This window comes from Aspergillus costaricaensis (assembly GCF_003184835.1).
Source record: "Aspergillus costaricaensis CBS 115574 unplaced genomic scaffold BO79scaffold_23, whole genome shotgun sequence".
NCBI lineage: Eukaryota > Fungi > Ascomycota > Eurotiomycetes > Eurotiales > Aspergillaceae > Aspergillus > Aspergillus costaricensis.
Genome location: NW_020291823.1, coordinates 542,175 through 556,136, shown reverse-complemented (window position 1 = coordinate 556,136; position 13,962 = coordinate 542,175). Strand labels below are relative to the sequence as shown.

Sequence of the window (13,962 nt, the reverse complement as noted above, 5' to 3'; positions counted from 1 at the left end):
TGCTGGTCTTAAGGATCGTACACAGCGTTCTCTCAGCACACAGCGGCCATCTAAGCTGCCGGTGGCGGCTCTCTCTGGTATGATATGTGAGACGATAGATAGGTAGACTTTCCTTGTCTTGAAAGAGCCGACTAATATGATACTAGACAGAAAGATATACGAATAACTCGTCTAGCTGTATCCCACCGCCCTCATCTGCGTTCAAAGGGGACCAGGAAACCTTGTGAAGTCCTTATCAAACGATCATGCGTCATGCAGACAATCTGCTGGAGATGCGAGGCATAGCAGGGTTGAAGTCATTCAGTTCGGGTTGTGATTATTCCGACCACGAGCCCCTTGGGCAGTCTGGCCATCGTTGGCGGAGTTCTCAGATAAGGCTGCCAGAATTTGCTGCTGGGATGCATCCGAACGTATCATGGAAACCATCTGGTTGACAGTATCCTGATCTCCATTGCGGACTACTTCTAGAAGCTGTTCGAGAAAGCTTCGGTAATAAACCAGTTCCTCGGCGAGTCGGTCAGATGTTTGAGAAGAGTTGTCTGGAGGCTCGAGACGCGTGCTTTGACTGCTCTGGTTGTGACGACTAACGGCAATAAACAGTCAACCGATACTGTCAAGAGGATACGGGCGAAATAAACAAAGTTCTTAACAGTAAGGTACCTACCTGGGATCGCCGTTTAATGACGAGCCAGTGTTTTCTTGTCTCATCCTGTTGTCTGCAGAGGCGGGAGTCTCGAATTCTAACCTGTGGAGATGCCCCTCGTTTGTTTTTCGACAAGAAGCTTGCTTGGCGGTGGAGTGTATATTATAATATTGCAGGAACGATAAGGATCAGATTAAAGAAGGGAAGTGGCGACTGATATCGAGGAAGGTCCAGGCTGAACAGTGCCCCACAAGACAAGGAAATCCGTCGATCTGGTGACAGGTGTACTCCGTAATATGGGTGCCTCTTGATTCCAAGAGCTTAGCCGAGTTACCAGTGGATGCAAGCTATGCCCAGGCTGTTGATGCAGTGGTTGACCACGCACTTGGGTGTTGCCGCCCAATGACCCAACAAGATTCTTCCGCTTAATGGTGGAATTATTGAGGAAATAGCTGAGGCTAGGAAGAGACAGCTGTCGGGTTGGGAAGGGGGAAGCGTCCATCCTCTGACCTAAGCCACGCGAACAGGGATTAACTATTGGCCAAAAGTCAGTCCTTCATTAGGGTGTTCAGCAGATCGATCACAGGCCCTGGAGCCATAGGACGGTATTGCAGAGGCAAAGCCCAGAAAGGATCATCATTGCGCTGTCCTGACCGGGCACGGTTGCTCCCTCGATGGTACCCCATCAGACCAGCACCATATGTGACCATTTTGCGGGCGACTTTGTTATCCGCAGGCACATTTCGCCGAGCGGGCCAGTCAAGAACCATGGAATAAAGCTACCCGCAACACAGAGCAATGTCAAGGTTAGGCCTGTTAGTTGGTTTGGGGGATCTTTGGTACTGTGCTCGCGGAGAAATCTCCCAGCCAATCCTCGCTCCCTCTCGTCTCCGCCGCCATTCGGGGAAACATCGCTTTTGTAGTGCACGCTAGAACATCTGGTGCCGTGACTATACGTCAACCGGATCACTGACCTTCCCTCTCTTCATTTTTCCTCCCCAAGACTGTCTGGTCTTTTCAAAGCTGATCCTTTATACCTACAATATCATGTATCAAAGTGGGAAGTTTTCGCGATGCAGCAGCCTGGCTCCAAGTCGGCGGGCAGCCGCCACCAGCTTTTATGGCTATTGTATTAGCCCCCGTTTGACCGTGGGAATGCTTCACGGCCTGGCAGAAGAGCTTGCTTCTATGGAAGCTATGAACTGACACTTATGTAACAGGCGTCACATCAAATGCCTTTCCTTTCGCAGACCTGCATACTGATGACGAGGAATCAGTAGAATCGTACCTGCCGAGAAACAGAATCGCCTCCTGACCTCGAATTTATCGCGACAAGTCTCTCGAAAATCGTCCTCCCACAACAAGAAAGAGAATTGGATTCAAAGTTCGGTGTCATCAGCATCATGTTATCTAGGATTTCAGCGGTCCCGCGTTGCGTCTTGTTGTCAACATTAAGAAAAACGGCGATTGTTTGTCTTCGGTGGAAACACACTGGTAGCGGCTGAGGGTACCACAATGGTATCAAGACACGGTTTCATCTTCGGATTCGACTACTCCAATATATACTGGCAAATCCTTGGCGTGGCACAAATCCACGGCATAGCTGGTTTGTCAGTGCTCTGAGAATTCTGCTCGCGGGCATGTCGGGGTATACACAGTCCGCCTCGCAAGTTCCGCCCTTGTGAAGTGTCTCCTTTGGGAGCTGAAGACTCGCTCCAGTCATTCCGATGATCGAGTGCATCCGAGACGTGCCTTTCGGTCAAGCTCAGTACACTTCGGCGAAAAGGGAAAGAGGATACCACAGGAAGCGCGATGATCTTCGGTTTTCCAATCGTTAGGCTTTAGGCACCGTGACAACACCTCAGCTCGTGTTCGCGAGCGTCCCATCGGTTCGGTGTGATCGTAAAGCGCATCTAGGACAGTTTGCCGTATTATACCGAAGACGTCTCTCTATGGTACCGAAGGTCGTTGCTTGTACTGGACTCGCATGGGTGGTAAGGACCCTTGTTTGAACGAGCGCCAAGCTTTGTAGTCTGGCTCGATTTGACGTGCAGATCTAGCGTCAATCTTCGATGGTTTCATCACAATGAACTCAGTCATCCACCAAATCTATAGCTTCGTTGCAAGTCTGCAAAAGATACACGTGGTGCTCGGGACTTCACTTTATATGACTACCGTCTGTTGTGTGACTCCGGAATAGTTTTCTCGCTCGTATCACAATCGTCGATCACGCTCGTGTGTTGGATCAGCGAATGAGTATGCTGTCATATGTTTGGTTACGTCACGGGAACTAGTGCGCTTTAGCATGAACGTCAGGTCTGTCAATGTACAACTCCATCCGATACGCTTCCATCGAAAGTGCCATGTACGACGTCCTAAGTTGGATCCGTACAACCAAGTCTGGCTTTCTTGTTCGGGCATCAGCATTGGGCAGAGACTCCACCGATTGAATGCTGGGTGTAGTGCAGTCTATCGAGTTTGAAATGGTTGGGTGATACTGATAAATCAGTGGAAAGGTGCTGTTTGAAGCAACTGCATACTAAGCTTCGTTCGCGCTTTGGCACGCCCTGTCAGATAAATGCCAACATCTCGGTGATCAAGGCATCCATCGAAGGCATCGAGTCCGACCCTACGAATTGTCCAGACCTGCCAAAGTCCATTGTGGCGCTCCACCGGCGGGCAGGCTGCTGTAATAGTTCGGAAGATGTTATGAGGATCTGGCTTGCTCCACTTCCAGGGATTGACCGGATTCGCAACGACGAAAAGTCCCATCGCCCGCCATGAGAACACTGGCTATTGTGGGCGTGGGCAAGACGTTTCGGAAGTAGAGGTAAGAGCCAACTGTAGAGGACTATATTTCGGCTCTGACGAAACCACATGCAGAAGGCGAGCATACGCCCAGTGTTGTCCGTGCATGCGCAAAGTTTTGCAGAAGCCAGAAATTTGTGTCGAGAGTGAAGTAGTCTTCGCTTACCAATCGGTTTTCAGTCTCTCTAGTAGATCAATCACATTCGTGGATTCTGCTCCAGGTTAGGCACTGGCAGTTAAGAAGAAGCAACCATAAAACCTGAAGGTGATGAGGAATACCTACTTGGAGAGAAAAGGGGGGTGGAGGGAGCAGGGCAAGGGCAGCAGCAACCAGACGAACCGGTGGTTTCTAGCGCCAAGGTGAGTGCCCATTAGCGAAGGAAAATACATCCAGGAATCCTCATTGGGCAACTACTGGACGCCTCCGAAGTCATCTCCCGAACGCGAGGAAAACAAGGTCATGCGTTTTGGAAACGCTTACAAACTATCAAGGCGCATGCCTTGAGAGGATAAGTGGGAGAAGTTTGCATCAGTACTAACCTTGTGACTCAAAAGATCTGTGCAGCCTTCACAGTGCCGGCGGACTCCTCGCATCTGACATCTCTTCTATGACATTGCGGGTTAGCGATGCAAAGTTATGGCTTGTACCAGTGAAGACTTGTCGACTACACTTGTTCAGCAGCTTCGGAGCATGCCATGAGAGGTTGCAATTCAGAAAGTGCAAATTCTGACATTCAACAACAGGCCTTGCTCGGTGTCTCGATTTGGGTGGCATTCAAGGTAAATCGGTGGAGACCTCTTCCGCGCATTCATTGCCCGCAATGAGGAACCCAAGAGTACATCGCAGAGTGCAGTGGTCTGCCTGAATAGGTCATTCTAACGGAAAGCTATATCTATACTGACTGGTCACTGTCGACTTGGAAAATAAGGAAGAGCGATGACAACAACGGCAAAAGGCAAATATCTACTGGGTTCCGGTCGTTTTTTGTCAGAACTTCTACTGAACCATGTCTCGAGGCGGAGCCCTGCGGCCCAGTCTCAGCCAGATGTGCTGGCACCATTCCGTGAGCCTGCTGCCATAGCCTGCCTTACGGAAATTGTTTCCGGACCACAGTGGAATCTGGCAGCCCATTTTCTGGGCCGGTTATGCAGCCTATGGAGGAACATATGCCTAATCTCATACTAGTGCATGTCCATTCTCTCACTACTCTGTACAGGCTACGAAGATATTCGAACTAGTCCACCTTAGCCCCCCATATGCAGGGTCCTCCAGGATGATATTACCCAAGAAAGGCATCCGAAGCTTGCATATGCAGGTCATTATCAGCTTAGATGAAGCACATCCGAACTGAACCTGGCTAGCTGAAGAAGTGTCCCTCGGGAATTTGCCACCTGGTCTACGACCCCCTCAGGGGTGAGATGACTCGCGCATTGTCCACGCACGTCTTACCATGTCAGAATTTGTGGGCCGCCCCCTTTTAGTTTCTTCATCACAACCCTCTTTGGTGTGTGGATTAGGTGACATGGTTTGTGGAAATAGGATTACACGTAGTTTAGTAATTTCTGCCCTGAAGAAAGTACTTTACCTTTATTGGATTAGCTCGATGGGTTTGAACACGTCCTCAGGGAGACTAATTTTTCTTCACGTATTCGTTTGGTTCCATGGTCAAGATCTGATTGACTGCTGTCTGTGTATAGTATATATCTTACCATGTCATGTCTGTGATAAAATCATGACACCGAATCTGATTCTCACTGTCCATGTTTAGTATTATGTGAACTTCACAAAGTTTCTGTATAAATAGCTTGTTCGAAGTATAAAGTTAGTACTACTATTCTCCTGCATTTATTCATCTTCGTCAATGCAAGCAAGATCAACTTAGCTTTTCGGCAGAAATAAATGACGCTGTTTGAGCATGATCATACTGACATTACTTATGTTTTACATAACCTTAAATTATACTTACTATAGAGCGTGCCTTTCTCCGAATGCCAGTTTAGTATAATTCCTACAGTTGTTTTGTTTAATTTCCCTTGCTCCGGATAATTTATCCCTGCATGTATAGTCATGCCTCCTATGCGTGGCGCGTGAGGCCCTTCCGCTGGGAATGTGAGACATGCCGTAGGTAGGTAATCGGCCACAGCCACATATTATTCAGCCACTCGCAGGATAGGGATAATTCCTGGGAGATATAACGGATGTGTTCTGTGGTATTTCCAGGAACATATTGAGGAGTGATGGGAGTTAAGGATTGATCTCTGAACAGAACGAGTCCATATCGATGTTGTTGACGTCCTTTTGCTCTGCTCCCGCCAGAGCATACCAAAACTCGTTGTCATGGAATTCATGCTCGTAGGAGAGCAGCATTCTTTGGACCTTGTTTCCTGAGCGTTTAGCATAGGGACGCGACACAGTAATAACAGGTGCAATTTATCCCCCCTTGCTTCGCAAATAGCAAGGGGAAACGGAGCACTTATAAAGCAACTTATGTGTCGCTGCCACCCATGTACGTGATCGCCTGCATGACATTACCTATACTTGATTCTGTCCTCTTGCCGAACTTGCTCGGTGTCCACTCCCTCGTTTTCAGACTGTCACTCATTTGATCAAAGTAGCAAGATGCAGCTTACTGGTCTTTTCGCTACGGCTTTTGCCCTCCTCGCATCTACTGCCTATGCCCAGACTGGTTCCCAGGGTACTGATACTGGAAACAAGTTTTGCACGGGTCAATGCCTCCCTAAGAGTTCCGATCTCCCCTGCAGCAAGCCGGAGGTAAGCACATCCTCGATGCTCGGCATAAAGTCCTCACTGACCGTTATGACAGTGGCAAGCATCATTGGGTTGCTACATGTGCTGCCTCGATAATGATAATTCGGGTGGCTTTGCGGACAGTCTCCCTGACGATATTCTTCCTGACGACATTATTGGCGACGATGACTGAAAATAACCAACATGTCCACCACTTTATGTCCCAGATCGGTTGCCGTGTAATCCTTCTAGCGAAATTATCGGGTTTCTTGTGCTGTGCTTGAAGAAGTATTAAGGATCCGGCGTCCTGGGCATGTACATTATGTTGCAATGTGTTGTATTGATTTCGTCATAGATCAATCCTTGCTTGTATGTGTATTGTTTTCGACTCCGAAAAGATAAATCCCTCGTGCATAAGACATGGTAATCACTGAAGATATTTCCAGTAGTGTGGGTGAATCCGCTAGATGGTTCGTAGGCTTGGGGTTCTCGACTCGGAGGTTCGTAGTTGGAAGAGCAGCGCGCGCGTTGCGTAGCCGAGACCATTGAATAACATTGACTGCAGATGGCCCTTCGACGGCACACTGCGCCCAGCACGGATGCTATCGAGCCATGAGCAATAGAAGTTCATTCCTATCGCAATTGCGTTATCACTTTAGCCTATTTAAACCCGTTGGCCTATATTGACCTGTTTCACGCCGCGTGTCGGTTGCAGCACGCCTGGTCCTGTCAGATACCTTAGGTCTTCGTTTCCGTGCCGGTCCAATCAAGTCTCTGCAGACAGAACGACATTAATGCAGCCCTAGTCACTTCAGAGAGGATGTGCTCCCGCGACGCATTTAGTCAAACATCTTCCCATCCTCTCTGCATTTGATTGTATCCTAGCTCTTCAGACCCCAACGCTGGCATTGTATTATAATTCGTGCGCTGTTATCGTGTCCAAGCAACGTCATCCGCCGGTGCTAATCCGACCTAAAGGCTTTATCGGTCGCTGGACCGTGATCTCAGCTATTTCCAGGGTTGACATGACCTCCTTGTATCTGAGGACAGAAGCTCTGAATCTCGACCGATCGCCGTATTTGGGCTATGCAGTGGGTAGGCTGTGCACTCAGCAACGTCGTGGTTTGCATTGAATTGAGCAGATTTGCTATTGGCTTGTACCGACAAACCAACATTCAGCCTATCTGGCATGAAGGATTGCCCTTCCAAGTACATTCCTCGTCCTTTATGTCTAAATTTTCATCCGACAATTCATCTTGTTCATTGATGACATGCAGCAAAACATGAACCTGTTCCTGTCATTGCCGACCATGGGACATACCCGGCCGAGTGGATCAATCTGTGTAACCAGCCTTCAAAGTTGACGGCGTATGACCCCACAGTGATACAGGTGCAGATGTAGTCATTCAATCTATCTCCAATCTTTTGTATTGTCGAAGTCATAGGTTATTGTTTCTGCCGAAGTACGTCGTTCGAAGGGAAAGTGGGATTTTGGCACATCTGGTCTGCGGGCTCTCCGGATCTCCGTCAGCGCTAGGTTAGCCAGAATTCAATAATAGCATGGACTTGGACACGGAAAGTTAGGTGAACACAGCGTCTAATCCCATAGGTAGTAATGAGTATATCTGGTGAAAGACACTTGTTCTTAACCAGGCATTTTGTAGCCTTCGGAAGACGAGGTTGAGTCTTCGAACATCTTCACAGCCAGTGATTAGTCCAGGCTGTCTCGTGTCCAAATAAGCCAGGGATAGCCGTTCGGTATAATAACAGCTTTTGAAGCGTTCTCCTCTCATAGAAGCCACATTCGAATCTGCAGTAATCTTCCATCAAGCTCTTCCTGGGCGCACCAGGGCAGACGAGGTTGCGATATCATGGGGCATAATGAACATATCGATCCACGCGTACTGACGAGAAAAAGAGGGAACTCATCAAAGTCCTAGCTCTTCTCTGCCGATTACAGCCTGGAGCCCGAACAGGGAGGTCTGGTAGGAGGCTGGGAGAGCAGAAGGTGGAATCCCTGAAGAGAACCTAGTCGATGGATGGGGGAGATGGATGCATAAACGAGATGCAAAGGACAAGAAATCTTGATGGTCAGTTATCTGGTGCTCATTCGATGCAGAATTTGACATCGGGCTGATGACAAGATGGAAAGAAAGAAAGAACGGGACGCTCGTAAGATTCAGTTGACGGGGGATGGATGGAAATGATTTCCGGCTGGCAGGGCAAATATGCTTGCCGTCCCAGGAAAGCTCACCAAACTAACCTTGGTACCTTAGCTCTGTTGCACTTGCTACTAGTCTTTGACAAATGAATCTGCTCTATTTACGAGTTCTTTATGATACGAGAGGTTCGCTTCAAGTTGCCTAATCTAGGCTTTTGGGAATCTCAGGGTTCAGTAAAAGGGCAGATTCTGAGTTTACGATGAACTCATCTTGCAAGATTGTACAGGTATTTTTGAGTTTCCAAGAATACTCTGATGCTAAAGTATTCGTCTATGAGCTGATTATTTACCTCTCAAGAGTTGGGTTCTTCAACGCAGGTTCATTAGCAGATATCCAGAGATGAAGAAGACTGGTGATAGGCTAAAGATGCTAAAATCGCTGAGTGGATAGTGGCATTTCTGAGTCCTCAAAAGATGGTTAACCCACACCAGAAGATGCACCAGTTGCAGACACCCTGCAGCTATATAAACGCATCATGTCTAGTGCTTGGCTGACATCTTCATCGCCTCTCCTTCTTTTGCTCTTTTGCCACCATAACTTGTCATTGTGAGGTCCAACGAATGTAAGCGTATTTATCCAACGCGAAATGAAAATTATTTTGTATTAAAACCGGGCACATCCACGAACAGGAATTTACTCCGGGCTATGATGCTCAAAAGCTATGCTATAGTACACATCAGGAGCAGAGAGAATGTTGGGGAGCAGGCGTTCTCTGCTTAGTAGGTGAACTGCATGTCATTAGTTTGTATGACCTGCACGGCATTATGTTGTAGCTTATTCGCCAATTAAGCTTTTTGTATGATTCATGTATAGCATTAGGATGCTGCGAGCAATTATCCTCTCTTTGCTGGCTGTTACTTGCCACTCGTTGAATGCATAACATTATGCATCATTGTATGTATGTGCTTAGTCAGTTATACTTCACAATAGAGGGCGCTCGGCAGTGGCTCGGCAGTACTGTTAGTCTGTGACAGCAGCTAATTAACCTTACCCCATGGTCGGTCTAGTGGTAGATCACAAGTTGATAGGTAGATGGTCCAATAAATAACCGAGTCTTGTTCAGTTCTATATAGTGACACCCACTCGTCTATACATATGCCCAAAGTCCGTGTGGTATTAAGAATCTATTTAAGCATCCGCTATGTGCTCAATGTCCAAAAGGAAGGTGCCGTTTCCACGCCTATCATCCATCGCTTCGTAGTACTCATGCTGGCTCTAATGCATCTGTTGTGTTTTTCCCGCTCAATATTTGCATATACCAAAATGACTGACAACAGAAACCAAAAGAAAAAGAAAGATCAAGATAATGCTTTGAGGCTAGCCCTTTCCATGACCCACATGCACAACCTCTGAGCGCTTGCAATTTCGACTAATAATTGTAAACTCAGTCGACTTGGAAAGCGTCAAAATTGTGATGGTATGATCACGAAGTCTCCTCCAGGGAACGGGCAGGTATATCAGAGGTCGGCGAACCCAAGGCCGTCTTCAGGGTCGGCGTCTTTTCACTGGGCTTCTCATCCCATAGCGCACTACTGGCGGGGAAGATCGACCCATCGTTGGAGATATTAACGGCAGGGGCATCTTCCACGCTCACATGCACATGAGGCACCACTAAGTCGAGCCCTTTCGAGGCGCTTGGGCAACCAGACATCTGGGGCTTGTGCCGAGGGGGCAGTGGACGATAGGCCGAGTCATGCATATAGCTCATATAGTCCGACCCATTGCTGCTCACCGACGATGCAGCTGTGGACGGCGTGTGCATCAGCGGCGGAACAGACCCCGTAGCACTCCAGAGTGCCGACAAGCTGGTCGAACTGCGGTGATCAAACCGAGGGCGCCGGACCGGCATCATAGTGTCATCACGGTGAAACTGGGAGAGGTAATTCCAGGCCTCTGACGACGCCAGAGAACTGGCACCGGATCCCATAGGTATCACTGGCTTCCATTCGGATGGATCCTGATCCGTCTTGGCATCATTCCATTCGCTGGGTATCCTGGAGATTGAGGATCTGGCGGCACCTTTCGTGGGAGTCATGGGTGCTACAATCATTCGAGGAGACATAGGAGGAGAGGCAGGTGGAGTTGTTGAGGAAGACATGGAGGAGGTTGATGAGAAGGAAGCTGAAAGTGGTTTGTGGGAGTCTTTGCGGCGACAGCTGCAGAGATAATGTGTTAGTAGAAATTTATTGAAAGGAAAGAGATAGCAATGAGACAAAGGAAGGACTAGGGGGAACTGGGTTGGAATTTAAACCAGCAGTGGAGGCTGTGCAGTCAAGGCTGTGGCGCGATAAGGAGTCTCATACCTTTCGCTACAATATAAGAGGGAATTGTCAGGCACTGTTATCTGTTTTTCGCACATGGCGCTGTAGATCGGTTAGCTTTGATCCTGAAGATAAGCGATCATTTGATATGCAAGGGGAATAAGCGACAAGGTTAACGGGGATGTGCGAGGATTGGCAAAAGCAACCATGCTGGGGAGAAGGCAGGGCAGAAGATACTAGGATATAGCATAACACATACCAAAAGTTGAGAAAGCTAGCCGCCATCTCGGGCTGCCGGTCGTCGTCCAACTCTAACTGCTTGGTGACTTGTCCAGAGCCTAGTTTGGATATAGAGTGGTTGACAAAGGATGTTCCTCTCCGATGTAAAGCCGGCCGTGAGTTCCTCAGCTTAGGGACATTGGAGCCCGAGGAAGTGCGGCGATGGTGGTTATTGCTTTGAGTCATGGATGGCGGTGAGGATCTGGTTAAGTATAAATATGACACCGGTCCAAAAGAAAAACCATCTATCTGAAAATAATTCGGCGATGGTACCTTGCGCCGAACCGCGCCAGTTGTGGAGCACGAGAGCTTGCCCCTATGGGGTCAGAAAGTATGAGGGATTTGCGTCTAGCAGGGATCCAACTGCACAATTGGTTGGACCAATGGCCTCGCACGGTAGTACTGGATGATATAGTTTCGTAATAATGCCTCAGTCCTCGTTCAGCCGAAATGGCATGTGCCGAATGAATCGAGCTGAAACGGCAAGGGAATACACGCCTGAGTGGTTTCTTATTTTTGAGAAAACCCTGGCAATGAGAGGCAAATATGTAGCGGGTGAGCGCCAAATTCTTTGTAATGACAGTAACAACGATAAGCTTTTTTCTTTTCTGCTCTGTGTGTATCTGCTGTGGTACCAGAATTGGTCAGATAGGTCACAAATGAAACCAGTCTCACTAGTAGTACTACTAGAACGTTGGTGGCCCGGCTGAGGGAGCGTTATCACCGGCCTCTGAGTGGGGAGAGATAAGGGACAACAAAGTAACAAACGGGTAATCGACAAACGAAAGAAAAGAAAATCGTAAAGGATAATTATAGCTAGGAAGGGAGACATACATACCAAAGGAATGGCAGTGTATTCTGTTTCCCCCTTTCTGCGATTTAAATCCCTCTTTGTTTTCTTCTTGGTTTGGCCCCTTTCTTATAAACCAGTGTGCCGTCTTCTCCAAGGTACACCGCACGTGCAATGGGCCTGATACCGAAAAGGGCGGGTGTAAGTAATGCTAAGCGGGATTATTGACCGGCGGTGATGAGAGAGTATCGTGCAGCCGACTGGAAAGCAGAAAAATCGCTCGGAGAATAACTAGGCAATACTGAAAGAGGGATACCGAAGGGAGCATCAGATCACAGGCGCCGGGACGGTCAATCAATTGTATAAGAATAGCCTAAGAGTAATCGAAAGGTCTTCCTGTTGTGGTAGTCGAAAAGTGTCAAGGCTGTTTGCGTCTCACGATAAGAACACCAAAGGCAGAAAAAGCGAACAGCCCGATAGATATAACCAGAGCCGGAAAATCGATTCAAGCAACAGAAATTCTAGAACTTTGTTCCACCTACATGGGGAGAGCATGATGGGGGGATTAGGTTAGCCTTGGTTTCTCTTCACATCCCCAGGTGTGCCTCCATTCGGCCCATTACTAGTTACCGTGACCACCCTGGGTGACGCCCGAGCACGTCAGGCCCGGGAGGGAAGGCGAGACTCAGTTGAGTCACGCCATGATTGGGCTGGGGAAGGGAGTTCTAGACTGCCGGACTGCCGTGTGCCGCCTGCCTCAGGCAGCACAACGCGCAATCGTCCGTCTGAATGGGGAAGGCACACAACAGATTCGGCTTACCTCACCACCCATAGATGATCTAATCCACTCCGCGTACGGAGTATATGACTGGGGAACGTTGCAATGCTCCGCCGGAACGACTCTTTTTGACTTCTCCTTGTGGACTGACTGGCTATATTTAGCTGTCACTCTGGATCCGGTGGGGAGTGTATAGCGGATGGAAGACGAAGCACACAGAAAGAATTTTTCGTCCTCTCCTCCGAATCCGTTGTTTCCTCTCGTTGCTCTTATATGGTACTTGTGCGTAAGTACTGCGGTGTTCTACTAGTGTTCGGGAGTCTCTCTTATGTCCACTGGCAGGCGGGGTACCCATCGCGATAAGGTAACCATTAGTTGCCGCGTCCATCTTGTGCAGAGACCGGAGCGATAAAAGCCCTTCCCATTGCCCCTCAAATCCTCATTTGGCTTTCCTTGAGATTCCGATATTTTATTTTTCCCTTAACCGACCGAACCACGCTTATCGGGTGAAGGAACACCACCATGTCCTCAACCATTCGTCGCATGCGAATGACATGTCGTCGTCTTGGCTTGGCTGGATCTCTGCTACGCGGGGCTCTTGAGGTCTGATCATCACTGCCGACCAGCCCAGTTTGTCACCTCAAATCGGGCAGCCATCGTCAACACGGAGCGTCAGCTGTAAAACACCCCAGCTCCACATCTGCTGGTCTAGACAGTGCCTTGGTGGCCGGACTCAAGGGGAACCAACCAATGCTTAACGTACAGGCTTACACATGGACTGTTTCTCCATCCAGAGCTCAGTGCTTTTCTGCAGTGTCCGCCCCCCTTAATTGGATCTGTGCGGCAGGATCACCCGCCGTTAGATCCAATGAGTGAGCCCTATCGCAGTGCGGAAGCAGTGATTCGGAACTGGACGCCAGGGAGGCAGTTAACCTTGGCTAGCAAACAAGGAAATGCCGACCCGGATCAATTCTATGGCTTTCTGTCGTTTCGGGATGGCCTATATTGTGTGACGCCATAAATGCCTCGAGTAGTAGTTGTACTTTTTCCTTAAACTAGCTTGTAATCGCGAGAGAGGCAAAAGAGGAGAAGGGGAGGAACTAGGCAGCAAGAAGAACCGGCGAAACCGATAGTGGCCTGCTCAGGTGGCTACCGCCATGAGGCGAAGCAAAGCCGTGATGGACAGAAATAGATGAGACAATTCTCTGGGGCGAAACAAAAATATTCCATCCATATTTCGGCAGTCCCACACGGCAGCAGAGGTTTAAACAAAGGTCTACTAACTATAATGTCATCAGTGACTGCAACATTCAAATCAGTCTATGATGCGAGTAACTGGGGATGGAGTCCATAATAGTGGGGCAATGTCACAGACTGACTGGCAACCACAGCGCAGACTATATTTACTAGTTGCACACCAATTATCCGGAGA

At 48.6% G+C, this 13,962-nt stretch overlaps 5 protein-coding genes across 5 annotated transcripts; 3 read left to right on the top strand and 2 right to left on the bottom strand.

The window, feature by feature from the left end:
• Positions 1-300: 300 nt before the first annotated feature.
• Positions 301-708, bottom strand: BO79DRAFT_256966 (uncharacterized protein; the record flags this gene model as incomplete). Its single annotated transcript, XM_025686233.1, has 2 exons — positions 301-583; positions 665-708. The coding sequence occupies 2 exons, from the start codon at positions 706-708 to the stop codon at positions 301-303; spliced, it is 327 nt and encodes a 108-aa protein (XP_025537860.1).
• A 5,363-nt stretch (positions 709-6,071) lies between these two features.
• Positions 6,072-6,393, top strand: BO79DRAFT_256965 (uncharacterized protein; the record flags this gene model as incomplete). The annotated part of the gene is made up of 2 exons (XM_025686232.1): positions 6,072-6,224; positions 6,277-6,393. The coding sequence occupies 2 exons, from the start codon at positions 6,072-6,074 to the stop codon at positions 6,391-6,393; spliced, it is 270 nt and encodes an 89-aa protein (XP_025537859.1).
• A 3,086-nt stretch (positions 6,394-9,479) lies between these two features.
• Positions 9,480-9,810, top strand: BO79DRAFT_34133 (uncharacterized protein). The gene has a single exon (XM_025689101.1). It carries the CDS (start codon positions 9,518-9,520, stop codon positions 9,773-9,775), a length of 258 nt encoding a protein of 85 aa, XP_025537858.1. The 5' UTR covers positions 9,480-9,517; the 3' UTR covers positions 9,776-9,810.
• On the bottom strand, positions 9,811-11,267 carry BO79DRAFT_34132 (uncharacterized protein). Its single transcript, XM_025689100.1, has 3 exons — positions 10,943-11,267; positions 10,726-10,785; positions 9,811-10,578 (listed from the first exon to the last, which is right to left on the bottom strand). The coding sequence occupies exons 1-3, from the start codon at positions 11,146-11,148 to the stop codon at positions 9,846-9,848; spliced, it is 999 nt and encodes a 332-aa protein (XP_025537857.1). The 5' UTR covers positions 11,149-11,267; the 3' UTR covers positions 9,811-9,845.
• Positions 11,268-11,926: 659 nt separating this feature from the next.
• Positions 11,927-13,722, top strand: BO79DRAFT_230219 (uncharacterized protein; the record flags this gene model as incomplete). Its single annotated transcript, XM_025684086.1, has 9 exons — positions 11,927-11,953; positions 12,048-12,112; positions 12,176-12,321; positions 12,352-12,440; positions 12,514-12,629; positions 13,043-13,092; positions 13,207-13,289; positions 13,378-13,514; positions 13,608-13,722. 9 exons carry the CDS (start codon positions 11,927-11,929, stop codon positions 13,720-13,722), a joined length of 828 nt encoding a protein of 275 aa, XP_025537856.1.
• Positions 13,723-13,962: the final 240 nt, after the last annotated feature.

Excerpts from the sequence above, each read along its gene's own strand:
- BO79DRAFT_34132 (XM_025689100.1), bottom strand. The coding sequence starts at position 11,148 with ATGACTCAAAGCAATAACCACCATCGCCGCACTTCCTCGGGCTCCAAT. Across the intron at positions 10,786-10,942 it reads GCTAGCTTTCTCAACTTTTG|CGCCATGTGCGAAAAACAGA; the intron begins GTATGTGTTATG and ends ACCGATCTACAG. Across the intron at positions 10,579-10,725 it reads CTCTTATATTGTAGCGAAAG|CTGTCGCCGCAAAGACTCCC; the intron begins GTATGAGACTCC and ends TTATCTCTGCAG.
- BO79DRAFT_34133 (XM_025689101.1), top strand. The coding sequence starts at position 9,518 with ATGCCCAAAGTCCGTGTGGTATTAAGAATCTATTTAAGCATCCGCTAT.